The 16,427-nt window shown below is 40.5% G+C and overlaps 1 protein-coding gene across 1 annotated transcript in view; it reads left to right on the top strand.

Moving 5' to 3' along the window:
* UBAC2 (UBA domain containing 2) overlaps positions 1 to 16,427 on the top strand; it is a 104,306-nt gene that overhangs the window by 62,716 nt on the left and 25,163 nt on the right. The window contains exons 5-6 of the mRNA XM_035557021.2: positions 7,651 to 7,774; positions 9,620 to 9,667. Coding sequence (XP_035412914.1) covers positions 7,651 to 7,774; positions 9,620 to 9,667 — 172 coding nt within the window. The remainder of the gene's footprint in view (positions 1 to 7,650; positions 7,775 to 9,619; positions 9,668 to 16,427) is intronic.

Below are 16,427 nucleotides of genomic sequence, written 5' to 3'. Positions count from 1 at the left end.
CCCAGTTCAGTTTCTTATCTTCTGTGCAAAACTGCCCTTCCTTCCAAAGCTAACTCTTTTTTTTTTTTTTCTTTTTTTCTGGGACAGAACTCAGGTGTCTTGAACTAATGAGTAGCTGAACCCAGCCCTTTTGTGGACAGATGTTATTTTTCAAGTGACTTGAGTTTGAGGAACAGCAAGTGATGACTCCTCAGTGAGTCACGGTCTTACTGTCTGCTCTCCAGAGGCCAAATAAAATGTGTTAGGTTAAACTGGAGAAATGAGGTGTAGTTAAGCACCCAAGCCAGATGAACTTGTGACACTAAAATTTTCAATATATGTTCAACTGTTCTTCTTCAGCAAAATACCCATCTGAACCCCTTCAATGTATTCTTATGCCTCCACATGCCTTCTGCCTCCCTCCGAGTTCTGTTCCAGACTTAGTCCAATGTGAGATTCACTGGCAGACCCCGCCTTTTAGAAAGGTGAAAGCTCCTCTTTCTTGCTGAACTCAGGCTGTGGGTAATGCTGTCAGTCAAAAAAAGCAGAGCTACCTGGTAAGCTGTCACCATCAATCACTTGAACCACTTGCTGCAGATAGCGGATGCAGAGCAGCAGTTGTCAGTGGGTAAGCACAGGTACGGAGCTCTGTAACACCTAGTTGACATTATTAAGGACAATAGTTGTTGCTGTGATGTTATTCTTGATTAGGGTACAGGGTTTGGTGAGCCATGCTTATACCTATCATCAGTATCACCCCAAAATGGTTGGTTTTGGCCTTCACAGGAATGGCAGCATGCTAACCGTGTATTAAAGAAAGGATCGTGACAATTTTTTTTCTTTATCCTTATAGTGCTATAGCCTGTATAAGTCTTTGGTAGTCTGCAAAAATTGCTTTCACAAAGGTTGTCTATTGAGAATACCTTACTGAAGAAGTTTTAAGTTGTGTATTGTAGCAGGCTGGTAGTATAGAAGTGATCACGTACTCTAGGTCAGCCAGCAGATAGCTGAACAGGGCAACAGAGAACAGTTTTGTGAAAGAGTAACAGATATTATCTTAAGCTTTGCAAAACAAAGGTTGAGAGGCGATATGATTAACTGATCTTTGTAGAAGGAGCTAAAGAACAATGTTAGCATCTTGTTAGTGGTAAACAAATTGCAAGCAAAATTGGAAGAAAGATTCTAACCTGCAGAAAAGGAAAGTTCTGGATTATCTTGCTGATGGGAAGGGAGGGAAAAGAAAGTGACACTGGTTTAAAATGGAACTGAGCAGTTTATGGAATAAATCATTAGATAGTCTTGGCATTAAAAACTAAAGCTTTTTGTAGGAGCAGTAGATGTCTGACTTTTATCTTCACAAAGGAACCGTAAAGTGATCTGTTGGTCGTATATTTTAGTGAACCCAAAGTTGCAGTGATTCTGCTGAGATGTCCATGGAGAGGAGGAAACTTTCTTTTCTCCTCAAGATGCACAGCTTCACTAAGGGTTGTGACTTGGTTGTCTTGTTAGTTTTTGGTTTCTTTTTTTTTTAATCTTTTTTTTTTTCTGTATTTCTGCGAAATATTGGCAATTAAATACAGGAATATTGGGTAACATACCCTACTGTTTCTGCTGGTGTGAAGAAGCTTCAGGCACTGGGGTGTCCTGCTCGTGTCTAGCAGAAATGTTGAGTGCAGTAGATGGTTGCTTGTAGTCCTGGGCTCCATCAGTTAGAGGATCACAGCTGTCAAGGGCTGTCATATTTCAGGGAGTTACCTGCTTTTAAGGAATATTTTTTGAGACTGCTTAACATTTTCAGAATAAAGGCTGCCACCTTACGCATAATTTGGCAGTATCTGGACAGCCTGTAGAAATGCAGAGTGCTGAATAAACTTGGTAACTTGAGTTACTGATAAAGCACACTTTGTATTATGTGTGGCTGCTTTTATAACTGATATTTTCAGTCCCACAAAAATATGTGGTTGTGAATTTGTCGGGCTGATGTTTTTACAAAGAGCTTAAATGATGTGAAGCAAAGAAAAAGACAGTACTGCAGTTAGTAAATGTAGTGAGTCATTCTGAATAAAACAACAGGTTATTTCTGCAAATTTTAATCCCACAGAACTTCCATTGACAACAGCAGATATTTTTGCAGAAGTAACATTTAGTTAGCTACCCGTCTTTTCGTATGTTTCAGAACCATTGTTTCCTATGCTTTGTGCACACAAAACATTTACTAACATGAAATGTTTTTTATTAACCTGCGTTTAATAATCACCCTTTTAAACTCTGAAAAGCCTGTTTCTCTCATGAGAAATGCTAGCCCTTGATTCTTTGTTCTATGCCAGTAGTTTGTACAGAGGCTTATACAGTTGTTTTTTCTCTCAGTGGTACTGTTTCTTCAATTTTTTTCCTCCATGCAAAACCAGTCTCATTGCTTCATAGGATGTAGTGTTCTCTTCTGTTTTGCTGTGCTTTTTTCACATTGAATGTTGAAATCTAACACGCTATTCAAAATGAGACCATAATTGTCCTAGGGCCTGCTATTACAGTAGGCCTTTGAGATGGACATGGTGTCTATATAAAGCGTTCAAACTCCAGAATTTAATCTTTTGGGTTTCAGAGTTCTTTGTTTTGTTTGAAAATGTTATTTTCTAACCAACATGACTAAAATTAACTTCCTAAACATGAGGCAGGCATAAACTGAGTTTAGTCAGCATATGTGTCTGTGTCCCTTCTTTGCATGTGAACGTCTCAAGTTTCTAGCAGAAGCCAGTCACGGCACTTGGCAGGATATTTACCATGTTGTTCCTGATGTTCCTGTCAGTGTAAGGAACAAAGGGTTGAGGCGTGAGGAGAAAGGCAAAGAGAAGAGGAAAAGAGAGAAATGAAGAGAAAGAGAGAAGTGAAGTAGTCCTTCAATAAAACTAGATGCCGAATCTGACCATGTGTTACCAAACAATTAACTTAATGAAAAGAGCTAAGTACCAGTCCTTTGATTTACAGCGCATGTGAGGTGGGTCAACCACGGCTGGTCACCAGGTGCCCACCGTGCTGCTCTCTCTCTCTCCCCAGTTCCTCAGCAGGACAGTGGGGAAAATAAAATGGAAAATGTTGTGGATTGAGATGAGGACAGAGAGATTGCTCACCATTTACCATCACAGGTGAAACAGAATCAGGTTGGGAAAGATTAAATTATTACCAATTAAAATTATTCTAGGATAGTGAGAAATAAAAGCAAAGCTAAAAGTACCTTCCTCTCAATCACTTTCTTCCCAGTCTCAACATCAGTCCCGACTCTCCTACCTCCTCCTCCTAAGCAGCACAGGGGAACAGGCAATGGGGGCTGCGGTCAGTCCCCAACGCTTCGTCTCTGCCACTCCCTCATGGTCCCTCTCTGCCCCTGCTCCACGCGGGGTCCCTCCCACGGGATGCCGTCCTTCCCGAACTGAGCCTGCGGGGGCTGCCCACAGGCAGCAGCTCTTCAAGCACTGCTCCCACACGGCTCCGTACCACGGGGTCCATCCCCCAGGAGCAAACTGCCCCAGCACGGGTCCCCCACGGGTGGGCGGCAGCTCCCCCCAGACCCCTGCTCCTGCGTGGGCTCCTCTCCACGGGCTGCAGCTCCGGCCCGGGGCCTGCTCCTGCGTGGGCTCTCCATGGGCCACAGCCTCCTCCAGGCCACATCCACCTGCTCCACCGGGGGCTCCTCCACGGGGGGGCTGCAGCGTGGAGATCTGCTCCATGTGGGACCCATGGGCTGCAGGGGGACAGCCTGCTCCACCAGGGGCCTCTCCACAGGCCGCAGGGGAACTGCTGCTGCGTGCCTGGAGCACCTCCTGCCCTCCTGCTGCACGCACCTTGGGAGCTGCAGGGCTGCTTCCCTCACATTTCTTCATTCATCTGACTCGCAGCTGCTGCAAGGTGTTTTTTAGCCTTTTACAAAATGTATTATCACAGGGGTGCAACCATTGTCACTCATTGGCTCGGCTTTCCAGCAAAAGATCTGTTGTAGAGCTGACTAGAACTGGTTCTTTTTGACACGGGGGCAACTCTTGATCTCTTTTCACAAAAGCCATCCCTGCAGCCCCTATGCTACCAAAATCTTACCATGTAAACCAAATATATCATGAATGGATGTTTGTATCTGTCCAGTCAAATACAGGAATAGAAATCTGTCTAGTGTTCAAGAGTTTCAGGAACAAGGCTTTGGTTATTCACAGAATAATGGGGTTGTTTAGGCTTGACTGGACCTGTGGGACCCATTTAGTTCAACTCCATGTTCAAAGCATGTCTAACTAGAACAGGTTACAAAGGGCTGTGTCCAGTTGAGTCTTGAATATCTCTGCGGATGGAGATTCTAGCTCTGGGCAACCTGGTACAGTACTGGACAATCATTTTCCTCAGCTGGACTTGCTCCAGTATATCAATGCCTTTCTTGTAGTGAGGAGCCCAAAAGTGGACACAGTGATTCAGGTTCAGGCTCAGAAGTACTGAACTTATTATCTTGGCCTGGTGACTACATGGTTGCTAATACAGCCCGAGGCCATCCCTGCAAGGGGGGAACTGCTGACTAATAAGGATTCTCCAGCTTCTTTTCTGCAAATCTGTTTTCTAGCCATTTTATACTGTTGCAGAGGGTTATTCCAACCCTGGGGGAAGACTTCACAGTTGTTTCTCTTGAACTCCGTAAGGTTCCTGTCAGCCTGTTTCTCCAACCTGTCAACCTCACAACAGAAAGCAATCAGATTGATCAGACATGGATTGCCCTTGGTAAATCAATACTGGCTTAGCAGTCACCTTGCCCTTCATATGCCTGGAATTGGCTTCTAAGAGATTTGTTCTTTAACTTTCCAAGGGACTAAGGTGAGGCTCATAGCTGCCTGAATTATCTTCTTGCCCTCCTTGAAGAGGTTGGGGGCATTTGCATTTTTCCAGTTATCAGGAACCCACCCTGACCACCCTGCCATTTCAATGATAACGAGAACAAACTAACAGCAACATTGGACATCTCTCTCTGTACCCTGTGGGATACCTGAATGGATATTTGTCTAATACCTATTTATAGTAGATGTGAACTCTTTCTATAAAGATAAAATTTTATGTCTTTGGAGACATAAGTCTGTCTGTGGTGTCTACTAACTTAAAGTTTTAGGAACAAAATCTATTACTACATTTCCTCAAGCTCCTTTAGATTTTCAGGTTCTGAGCAGTGCCAGACACTGGACTTGGAATCAGATCCCTACCCCTATCTGGGATGGTGCCTTCTGTGTTTTCTGTTGACATTAATGGTGAATATTAACACTGAGGGCACCTTTTAACATTCTGTAATCTCTTTGTAAAACACACGTATAGTCATGGGAAGTTCCTTTTTGTAATTTCCCAACCTATGATTGAGTGCACTCTTGCGTGCAAAATCTCTGTGTCTGAGTCACTATTTATCACAGGAGGAATAAAACCTGAAAAGCATGCCGCAGTTTTGGTACTCCCTCAGGTCACTTGGTAAGGATAGAAAGAATCACATTCTGTAGACAGAAATCATTTATAATAACTTTTCCAAGAGGGGGAAAAGATCAGTCTTTTTTCTTTGATTTCCTTCTCTCTTCACTTATAAACCCTGATTTGCTTCAGTGAATATGGTTTACAGTGGAAGCAAGTCTGATGAAGAATTATTTTTGTGTGTGGCAGTCGCTTAGCTGTGCCCATCTACTCCTACAACTTAAATAATCTCAGTTTATTTTAAGAATGTGCTGTGTGTTATACAGGTGTTTTCTGTTTATGTAGGGGAGATCGTATGTGAAATTGAACATTTTTCAGTAGTTCCTGAGTTGTTCTCTGTACATTTATATGCACCTGACCCTGTCTGAAGCAGATGATACTAAAATGTTTTTATGTCCTTCAACTAAGCAACATTTAAGCCCTCAGAGAGGGAGGTTTTCAGCAAGCTGAACTTCAGATATAACAGTCAACATGATAATGAAGCGTTCTTAAGCCACTGTCCGTTAAGAGTAAAAATATGCGAACTGTGTACTTAATCATCAGGTTTTCTTCATAGCTGTGGGTGTTGTATTTGGCAGTTATTCAGGAAATGAGAATTTTAATATTCAGACCACCATTTCACATAGCATTACTCCTACCAGTAGCTCCTTTAGAAGGGAAAGATATTTTTTAGTGAACGCTTCGAGTTACTTAGGTCCTGGTTTATGCTGTGTGCAGAAATCGCATTGAGAACGATAAGATCCCTTTCTCTTAAAGGCCTGTGGAAACTGTAACTCTTGAAACTTTCAATAAGCTGGTAAGTGGTGTAAAATTGTCCTTTGGAATATCCCACTTCTGTCAGAAGAAGAAGTGAGGAGCCAGCTGGGGTGGGTGTGCGCTTCGCAGACATCCTCACCCCAGCCGTGGGCTGGAGCTCGATGCCTGGGAGCTACCTGTGGCTGTGGTCCCTGCCACGCACTGGCAAGTTGCACCAGGTGCAAAAATTATCATTTTGACATTGCCACGGTTGCTCAAGTGGCAGGGGAGCGGGGGGAACTCAACTTGATGTGATCTTTTCTTCCAGGAGTGGCTTAGTAGTTAGGCAGAGCAGTTCACCGGTAGATCTGTGCCAACAGCGCTTTGGGCTGGAGAGGGGTCGAAGGACAGCAGAGGGCTAAGCTCTTGTGGAGGTGGGGAGCGGGTCTCTTCATAGTCTGAAGTCAGTGGTGATAATGGCTTACGTACAGATGTGGCAGTCCCCTCACTGGAATCTGAAAGCATCTTCCAAAGCATCTTCCTTTGCTGTCTGTCTGAAGTGGCCTTTTTTTTCCCCCCATCTCCGCCCTAGAAAGTGTTTTCTTCCAGAATCACTCCGAAGCCATGCCTTTGGAGTTGGTTCTACTGGGGTCTCTCCTGGTGTTTTCAGTCTATGGTTTAGCTTCCTGGAAGGGTAAGCATTTTATCATAAAGAACACAGGCTTTGTGTGGGGGTATATGGATGAAATGTACTGGGTTATGTTCCTAAATTCAATCTAGGTATCTGGTCATTGTAGAAGATTCTTGAGTCTTAAATTTGGTGAAACTGCTTCCAAATAGGGTTTAGAAACTTAGTAGGCATCTTGTGCGGTGATTAAGGTGAACACTCTAAAAAAGTTACTTGTTTGTATGGTCACGGGAGTCACTGTCAAAATGGAAGTTAAATAGAACTGTTAATATTCCCATCTTAAATACTACAGTCTAATCCTGTCACACCTTAAGCCTGGGTGAATAATAGGAGCTTAGCTTCGTAAGTGAAGTTATTTCCATGACCTTTGGGGGGACGTATAATCTTTCTATCTGGATAAAATATGGTCTGTTCTGGTGCGGAGAAGTTCTTTTTGTGGGCTGTATTTTACAGAAACAGTTGGCTGTTAGAGTAAATATGTTGCCATCTCTGCTGCTTCTGGTCCTAAACACTTGGAAATAAGACACTTTTTGTCACCTGTTTCTTCTTAGCAGGGATATTCGCCAAAGAAGAGTAGTTGAATATTTGCTAGTGAATCTATTATCCTGAACACCAGAAGTCATCAAATTGTTGATTTGCTAGGAAGACCTTTTTTTTTGCAAGGCAATACTATGTTTTGACTACATAGACAGGATTAATAACCTTTTATTGTTATATACTGTTATTACTAGTATCATTCTTATTAACCATCTGTATCTTTCTTTTTGCAGTTTGGGTCCCGTGTTTGCTCTGTTTGTACCGTTTTATTGCTCCATTCCAAGAGTGCAGGTGACACAAGTACTAGGACACTTTTCTATCACAAACAAGACTTTGGTCTATATACTGGGTTTACAGGTATGGTATGTACTTGCTTGTTCATCTTTTAGTGACTTAATAATGTAGCAGTTAGTATTTTTGTATGATTTTGGTGCTTCCGCATGTATGATTCCACATATGTTTAGCTAGTGACTTCCCCATGAACTAAAATATTGAAAAATGTGTTTCTAGTATGCCTTTCTACACGCTGAAGAGTTGAGCGTGTTATATTTTCTTCCATTGTCTTCTTTCTTGAATGTCATGCGTAGGACAATATAAAATAAAAACGCTGTAAATCGGGGCGGGGGGGCGGGGGCGGGGGCGCTTAAAAAAATGAGCCAGGACCTGTTGCAAATACATATGTATCTTTTACCTTTCTAATTTGCTTGTATTCTTGTTTTTGTTTGTTTTCCACTTGCCTGTTAGAGCTCAAAGAAAGCTAGAATGCAGTATTTTTCTATGGTAAGACAGTCAGTAAATAACCAAGGATTTGGCTGAATTACACTTTTATATAAATTTGTTAATTTCTATCCATGTGACAGGTTATTTAAAATAATGTAATGTAGAGCACAGCACTCTCAAGTAGTATTATGTTAAATGTGAGTGGAAAAACAGAGGTAACTGGTACAGAAACAGTAGTTTTCTTTTTTTAAGAAAAAAACACAACAGCCTAGAAATGACAGGAGATGTGTGAACTTATGAGAAATTGTACTCATTTTTATATATTCCAGAGACTCAAATATAGCTCTAAAACTAGCAGTGGAAAGCACCCTAATTATGTGATGTGGTACAGAGTATTTTAGAATGAATGGTCAGTTTCAGAACAGTGGCTTCTGCTCCTCTTGAACATTTCATTCATTCGTGTTGCTGTTCAGCATTTGGACTCCTTTGATTTCTGCTCCAGCACCCTTTTTTCCTGATCCTTCAGCAATCCTGTTTCCTCTCTCCCCAAATCATCAATACCATTATTATTCTAGTCCTAGTGACACCAGTGATACTGTCTGAGCTCTTTTCCTTTGTGTCCCTTGCCTCTTGCTTTCATACATACAAGATCAGATACAGATCACTGCTGTTAATAATCACTGCATCTCACGGGGTCTTTCCCTCCTGCGTACAGAACAGTCGCTGCCGTCACACAGAGGCTGAGGGTAACTCATTTGCCTTTCCCTCATTTGTAAACTCTACCCTTATTTCAAGTCAGTCTTTCCAAAGTCAGAGCCTAGAGAGAAGGTGTTTTCATCATTCAGGCTGCATCTCACAGAGCTACTTTAGTAACCAGTATCAGCCTAATTTTTAGCCCGTTTTCCCAGCTAACGATAACCTTTTCCAGGCGATGAGTCACCTACAGTTTACTAGAAAAGATGGGCAACCCTGTTGGTGTATCTAGATTTTTTTTTAAATTCACTCCAACTGATTTCTTTGATTTCATGTCTGCAAATATGCCACTTGGTGAGAACTGTATTTCTTTCATTTTGATGCTCATGCTTAGTCTCTCTGTGGCTCTAAGAGCTTCACTTGCACTGCCCCACTTGGAACTCTTCTCCTGCTGCTGCTGAGTCATTTCCTTTGCTTCTGTCTGTCTTTCAGACTTGTTTTTCTGTGGAGCCTACAACTGACATCCTGTTATACTTAGTATGCTATATGAAAATAAAATATATTGTTCTGTAGAAGAAGCAGAAATGTTGGATCCCCCTGTTTTTTTCCACTTCTGCTACTTCTGGAATGTATATTTGCTAATGTTAAACTGCATTTTCACAGAAATACATTTGTGGCTTTTGCTACTGTCATGATAAGTATATAGCCTATACAATGTTGCAACATATTAGCTCAGACAACAACAGCCATGTAAAATTGAAATTTTAAATTGCTACTCTTACCTTCCAGCTCTTAACCTCTGGTTCCTACATCTGGATTTTAGCCTTAAGTGGATTGGTAAGTCTTACTGTTTTAAAAATTGTGTTGCTTAAAACACTTTGTTACATATACAATCAGTGCAGTATCTTTGGACTCAAAAAGAGCTGAAATTACTGAGTAATGTTTTTCATTGTAACAGTAAGTAGAAAGTTTTTGTCTTTTAACTTCCGAAGGTGTAAAGCCCTGACTGGCTGGTGATAAACTGACATATAGAAAAAGAGCTGGGTAATATTTACAGGTTCCCAATGTTATATGACCCCTAAAATTAAATTTACTGCCATGGACATAGCTTTGAAGCTACAACTAGAAATGAAGCTGTTGTGGAAATGGTAAAAAATACCAATTGCAATACCGTTTGCTTTTATTATATACTCTATTTACCCAGTTGTTTATCCTTTTTTAGCAAGCTTCAAGCTTTTATTCCAGAAAGCAGCTTTTAACTTTTTGCTGTGAGGATTTCACGGTTTGCTGTTCTCCTAGGACACGTGTAATATAGCTGTTTCACACCGTGATAGAGACAGTAAAGTTTTGAAATCACTTTCTTCATATCATTTAGATAAAGTCGGTGTGGTCTGTCTTCTTTCTTGCTGATGCTGTTCTCAGTGCTAGGGTATGTAGTGCTAAAAAAGATTGTACTACCTACCCCAGATTGTTAGATACAGATAAACTTCTTTTAAAATTTTGCAGACTTAGAAATGGAGAGCTCGAACAGTGATTTATTGGCTGAAAATACTGTCTGCTTTTCAAACAGTGAAAGTGCCACGTCTTCCAAACTAGCTCATCATTATATTGAGGCTATCTCATGAAAAACTTAAATTCTGTCCTTGCTATTAGAATCTGCCAATTTGAATTTAGGTAAACTTGGAGTGAAATGTCTGTGGATACATTACATATTGCTGCTATAATTCAGTGTGTTGGTCTCTTACCATTTCCACTGGATGTTCCAAATATACTGTGAGCTAGCGGGAAAACTAACACAAGTGACAGAGCAGAAAACAGTGAAGTCTGCTCAGCAGTTTGGTCTTACCATAAATATGGATGAAAACAGAGTATTTAACAAACCAGGATTTCTTTCCTGGAGTCCATCCCAAGCCTCTGAACCTAACTAAGGATCTGTGACTTCCTCCAAACGCTCTAGCCTTCCTGTTACTCTTCTGGCTCTTTTAATAGCCCTTCCTTTTGAACAGGTGTTCATCAGGGAGGGAAGGAAAGGAAAGGAAATGAAAGGAAAAGGAAAGGAAAGGCATTTTAACCCCCCTTTTTCCTGGTGGTAGGAACTGTATGTTTACTTGGTTATACAGACTGAAAAAAATGCTCAAGTATTATTTTTCATGTCAGTTCTTATTTTAATTCCCTTTTAATGTACAGTTTTATTCAGGTGTATAATGCAGCTTCCTTCTTCTTCATAAATGATTGTTTTTTAATTGCAGGTTGACAGACTGTTTTACATAGGTATAAGTCCATGGGAATAAACTGAGCTTTCCGTGTGTCACAGGAAAGCTTAAAAAAGATATTTAGTGTTTCGTATTGCTTCAGTCAGGATGAATTAAGTCATCATCAGACTTTTTTCAGTCTCTTTTTTTTTCTGCAACAAACAGATATCTACATTCTGCCATTCTTGTGATGCATGCTACGATTTGTAAAATAGTTCATAGAATCATAGAATCATTTAGGTTGGAAAAGACGTTCAAGATCATCGAGTCCAATATGAATTTCAGCCATTTTTGCGCAGCGTATCTATCACGCTTCTGTGAATAGGAAGTCTCATTTTCTCCTCTGTTAGAAATGATAATTTGGTGTCTTTTGAGAAAAGGGATAAAGGAGTAAAGTTTCACAGTACATTAAGTAGTCTGAAGAAAAACATGAAAAATTGTAGGGCAACCTTTTAACGCTACAGGTATAGATACTTGATAACATATGTATGTGTACAATTACAGAACTGCATGGGTTGTCAAATCAATATTAAGTCATTCCGACAAACTACATACTTTTTTAATTGTTACTGCTGTTTTCATTGTCTAACGTGTTATATCTTTGTTGAATCAAATTTTCATGTATTTGTAGAACAGATTTAGCAAATACATGAATACCAAGTCAGCTAGGTGTGATACGTAGTCACTAGTTCACTGCCTATTATATGCTTCACTGTATTTTTAGATCTAGAGATCACTTAGACACTCATATGACTGTACACAGTGCTGTTCTGCAATTTAGCTTTTGCTGCACTTCTGCTTATCTGGAGTATTAAAATGGATGGTGCCTGCACAATTTCTGTATTGTTTTCAGTTTCCCACTTTCTCTTCAGGATGTTCCGATTGTAGGTTTATTGAAATTGTCACATGCATATTTCAACACACAACAAACACTCTTAGACTAAATGAGACCTGACTTTTCAGTTACAGGACAGGGCACTGGAGAGAAATTTCTGTATTCATCCTTGTTCATGCTTTTAGACTTCCGTGTAAATCTCAGGGTATAAAGGAACTCCATGAGTTCATGTTTTCAGTGGTTTTGAGGGATTCATCACGTACAAAAATGTTTCAGTGTGCGTATGTGTTTGCACATATGTATGACTATATGGGTAGGCACTGATGTAATCTGTCTGGAGATTGGGAATTTTAAACGTCATGTGTTCTCTTACCAGACTACAAAAGTTGTGGTGTGTCTGTCTGTGCCATAAGATCTATCTTTGTAGGTCACCAGCTTTGACTCAATATAGGAATACACTCTTAAATGCAACTTTTAGCCCTCCAGATGATGCTGGAGTACCTGTGGGCCAAGTAGTTTCAGTTGCTGGTATGTTGTTTAAAACATACTGCATAAATACATGGTCTTTATTTGTGAGAGAGAGATGGAGAGGGAGAGAGAGGTTTAGAAGTATACTGTAAATATTCACAGATCTGATATAATAAGTCATCTGTAATGTTAGTCTTCTTATTGTTTATGAGACTAATTTATTTTTTTGTGATTTGTTTTACCTGGAATATAACATACTTGGCACATACAATCCAGATTTATTTCTTATGATAGATCTTTTCAATGTCATGAAATTAGGAAGCTTCAGATTAGAGGTGCAGATGTGTCACAAAAGTCAGATACAGCCTACTTCCATTTGACTTGAAGCCAGAAATTTTCGATAATTGTTTACAGAAGTGTTTCCTTGTAATGCATATCACTCAGTTTAGTGAAGCCCAGAAACAGTTTCCCTACTAATTTTTTTTCTTTAAAACAGTCAGAACACCTTAACAAACAGTATCCACTTGAATGTTTTGTTGGAAACATACACATCAAGCCATCTTTTCTCCCTCTTTTCTCCTTTAAAAAAAAGCTCTTGGGTTCTTATCTTAGACTTCTCATTGGAATACTCTTGCAGGAGTGAAATTTGAGGGACATGTCAAGGCTCACTCAATTATAGCCTACAGTATACCTGCTTCAAGAAGGAAATTCAGGCTGCTACCATCTTATGAGATATGACCACTGGGACATGTAGTTCCCTACAGCCACGCATATAACATTGTCACCGTACAGATCACGTGCCAAGGTTCCTGCTAACTGTGTTGGTAGGTCTGTATTTCATACGCAAAAATATCTTTCAGGCCATTTCTGTAATTGTAGTGTTGTTGCCTTTTTCTTCTTATCTACAGTCATTTGTTTATTTGTTTGTAAGGTGATGTGCACTGCATAAAGTTCAAAATTTGGAATACCTCCAGGTCTTCTGGGAGCTGCTTTGAATTTATCTAGAGTTCAGCTCAAAGCTTCGGAAATTTAAGTAGTGTTAACCTTACAAATTCTGAAGTTTCTAAAAAAAATCTTTGCAGATTTTACTAAGCCAGATAGAACAGCCTTCTGAATTGTTTCTGTACCACCCTCTCATTTACTTTTCTCAGGTTGTATGAAAAGATTTTTCATACTTTAGATATAGGAAAACTGTAGAGAATCAATATTTCAGATATTGTTGAACGCTTAGTTTTAACTTTAGTTCTCATTATTGGATGTTTTAGTCATTAGTTTTGAATTTGCTAACTTGGTTTTACATAGACTACAGATATCCGTTGTTAAATGCTCAGGAGTGCACTTCGGATCGTTTTCAATTCGGGTTGTTACGAACTTTATTCGTCCTTTCTGTTTGTTAGCCGTTCAGCTTGGGTGTTTTTCTATAGTGAATTCCTGTCAATGATAGATTGGCCTTTATAGGATAAGATGTGATTGGACTGGGCAAAATTTTAAACTGGACTTTCATTTTTTTAGTCCTTGCCTTAAAAGTAATATTATGCAATTAATATCTGATCAGACCTAAGAATCATTGATTTTCTTCTTCCTCCTCCTCTTCCTTCTCCTCCTCCTCTTCCACATTTTAAGTGATTTTGAACAAGCCTCACTGAACTGTTCGTTGTTTTAAAAAATGTTTTGAAGGGATTTCAGAAAGATTTCTATTGCCCCTCAGTGTAGTATTCACACTTACGACATCATCCTTCCTACATACTTAAAATTAGTATTAAATATAAGCCAGGTTTCTTGAACAGTATCTTTGAAGAGTCTGATAATGTAGTGAGCAGTTACCTCCAAAATTCACATCTTGCCATATAAACTTCTTCATCCTCCAGTTAAGTATTTCCTGTTTAGTCTTGCATAGATCTATAATCAGCGTGAAAGTATGTCAAAGTATGGTCTTCCTTGAATTCCTTGTAACTACGTAATTATAAATGGTGATTAAGATAAACCTGCTTCAACAGTCTTGGGAATCTGGAGAGGTCCCAGTTGACTGCAGGCTGGCAAACGTTTGTACCAGTTTTCAAGAAGGGTAAGAAAAAAGACCCTGGTAATTACAGGCCTGTCAGTCTCACTACAGTGCCTGGTAAAGTCATGGAGAAGATTACTGTGGGAGTTAGTGAAAAACACTTGAAAGACAACACAGTCGTTGGTCATAGCTGACGTGGGTTCATGAGGGGAAAGTCACAGAATCATAGAGTCATTTGGGTTGAAAAAGACCCCTAAGATTGTCAAGTCCAACCTTTAACCTAGTACTGCCAAGTCTATGTCTAGACCATGTCTCCAAGCACCACATCTACACGTCTTTTGAATACCTCCAGGGATATTGACTCAGCTACTTCCCTGAGCATCCTGTTCCAAGTCCTTTTTAAGGAACTTAATTTCCTTTTACGACAAGGTTACTCATGTAGTTGACCAAGGAAGGCAGTTTATACAGTCTTTTTGGATTTCAGCAAAGCTTTTGATACCATTTCTCACAGTATCCTTCTGGACAATGTCCAGCATATAGCTAGGCAAATACATAATGTGATGGGTGAAACATTTGAGCCTGAACAAACAGACACAAAGGATTATAGTAAATGGGGTTACATCAGGGTGGCAGCCACTTACTAGTGGGATTCTGTAGGGCTCCATTTTAGGGCCAGTTCTCTCTAATGTTTTCGTTAATGATCAGGATGCAGGATTCTATATACTAAGTTTGCGAACAACACTAAATTAGGAGGAGCTGTTGAGTCCCTCAAGGGTAGAGAGGCCTTGCAGAGAGGTCTTGAGAAATCGGAGAGCTGGGTATCACCGACTGAATGGAGTTAACAAGAGCAAGTGCCAGATTCCACATCTGGAATGGGACAAGCCTGGGTATACGTACAGACTGCAGGACAAGAGGCCAGAGAGCAGCCCCATGGAAAGGGATCTGGGGGTCCTGGTCAAGAGCAAGTTGAGTATGAGCTAGCAGTGTGCCCTGGCAGCCATGAAGGCCAACCACATCCTGGGGTGCATCAAGCACGGCATTGCTAGCTGGTTGAGGGAAGTGATTGCCAATGCTCTGCGCTGGTGTGGCCTCACTTCAAGTATTGTGTGCAGTTTTGCGCACCACAATATAAGAAAGACATAAAACTGTTAGAGAACATCCAAAGGAGGGTCAGCAAAGATGGTGAAGGGTCTAGAGGGCAAGATGTATGAGTGGCTGAGGTCCCTTGGGTTGTTCAGCCCAGAGCAGAGCAGGCTGAGGGGAGGCCTCATGGCGTCCTGCAGCTCCCTCACGAGCGGAGCGGAGGGGCAGGCGCTGAGCTCTGCTCTCTGGGGACAGCGACAGGACCCGAGGGAACGGCATGGAGCTGGGACAGGGGAGGGTCAGGCTGGGTGTTAGGGAAAGGCTCTGCACCCAGAGGGTGGTCGGGCACTGGGACAGGCTCCCCAGGGAAGTGGTTGATGGCACCAAGCCTGACAGAGTTCAAGAAACATTTGGAAAACTCTCTCAGATACATGGTCTGATATTTGGGTGGTCCTGTGTGGAGCCAGGAGTTGAACCGCATGATCCTTGTGGGTCCCTTCCAACTCAGTATATTCTATGATTCTGTGATACTTCTATCTAATAACATGCCTTGTAGTAGTGCTTTGGTAAGACAAAAGAGTCAGTCTAATAGGATTGAGTTTGGATAATTGTAAAAAATATGAAAGCCATGCACTAATTGTTTTTATGCTGTTGATTTATATTCAAACAGTATTTGAATTTAAGTTCAGGGTAGATAAAAGTTAACTATTTATAATAAATGAAATCACAGCTTTAATTCATTCTTCGAAGTTTTGAATTACGAAAGGCTATGGTGAGGGCAAAACGTATTAGAAGTATGAAATGTGAAGCAATGTTAAGAAATAGATAAATGATCCATTACTGTTTTGAATATTGATATCGTGTAAAATAAAATATAATATATTCATGGTAACAGTAATAGTATTTGAAAAAGACTTTTATTACTATTGCTGTTTTCATTATGAGTTTGTTTTCATC

Source organism: Cygnus atratus, chromosome 1 (assembly GCF_013377495.2).
Source record: "Cygnus atratus isolate AKBS03 ecotype Queensland, Australia chromosome 1, CAtr_DNAZoo_HiC_assembly, whole genome shotgun sequence".
Classification (NCBI taxonomy): Eukaryota; Metazoa; Chordata; class Aves; order Anseriformes; family Anatidae; genus Cygnus; species Cygnus atratus.
The sequence above is the reverse complement of the archived record's forward strand: the minus strand, read 5'-3'. Positions and strand labels throughout refer to the sequence as shown.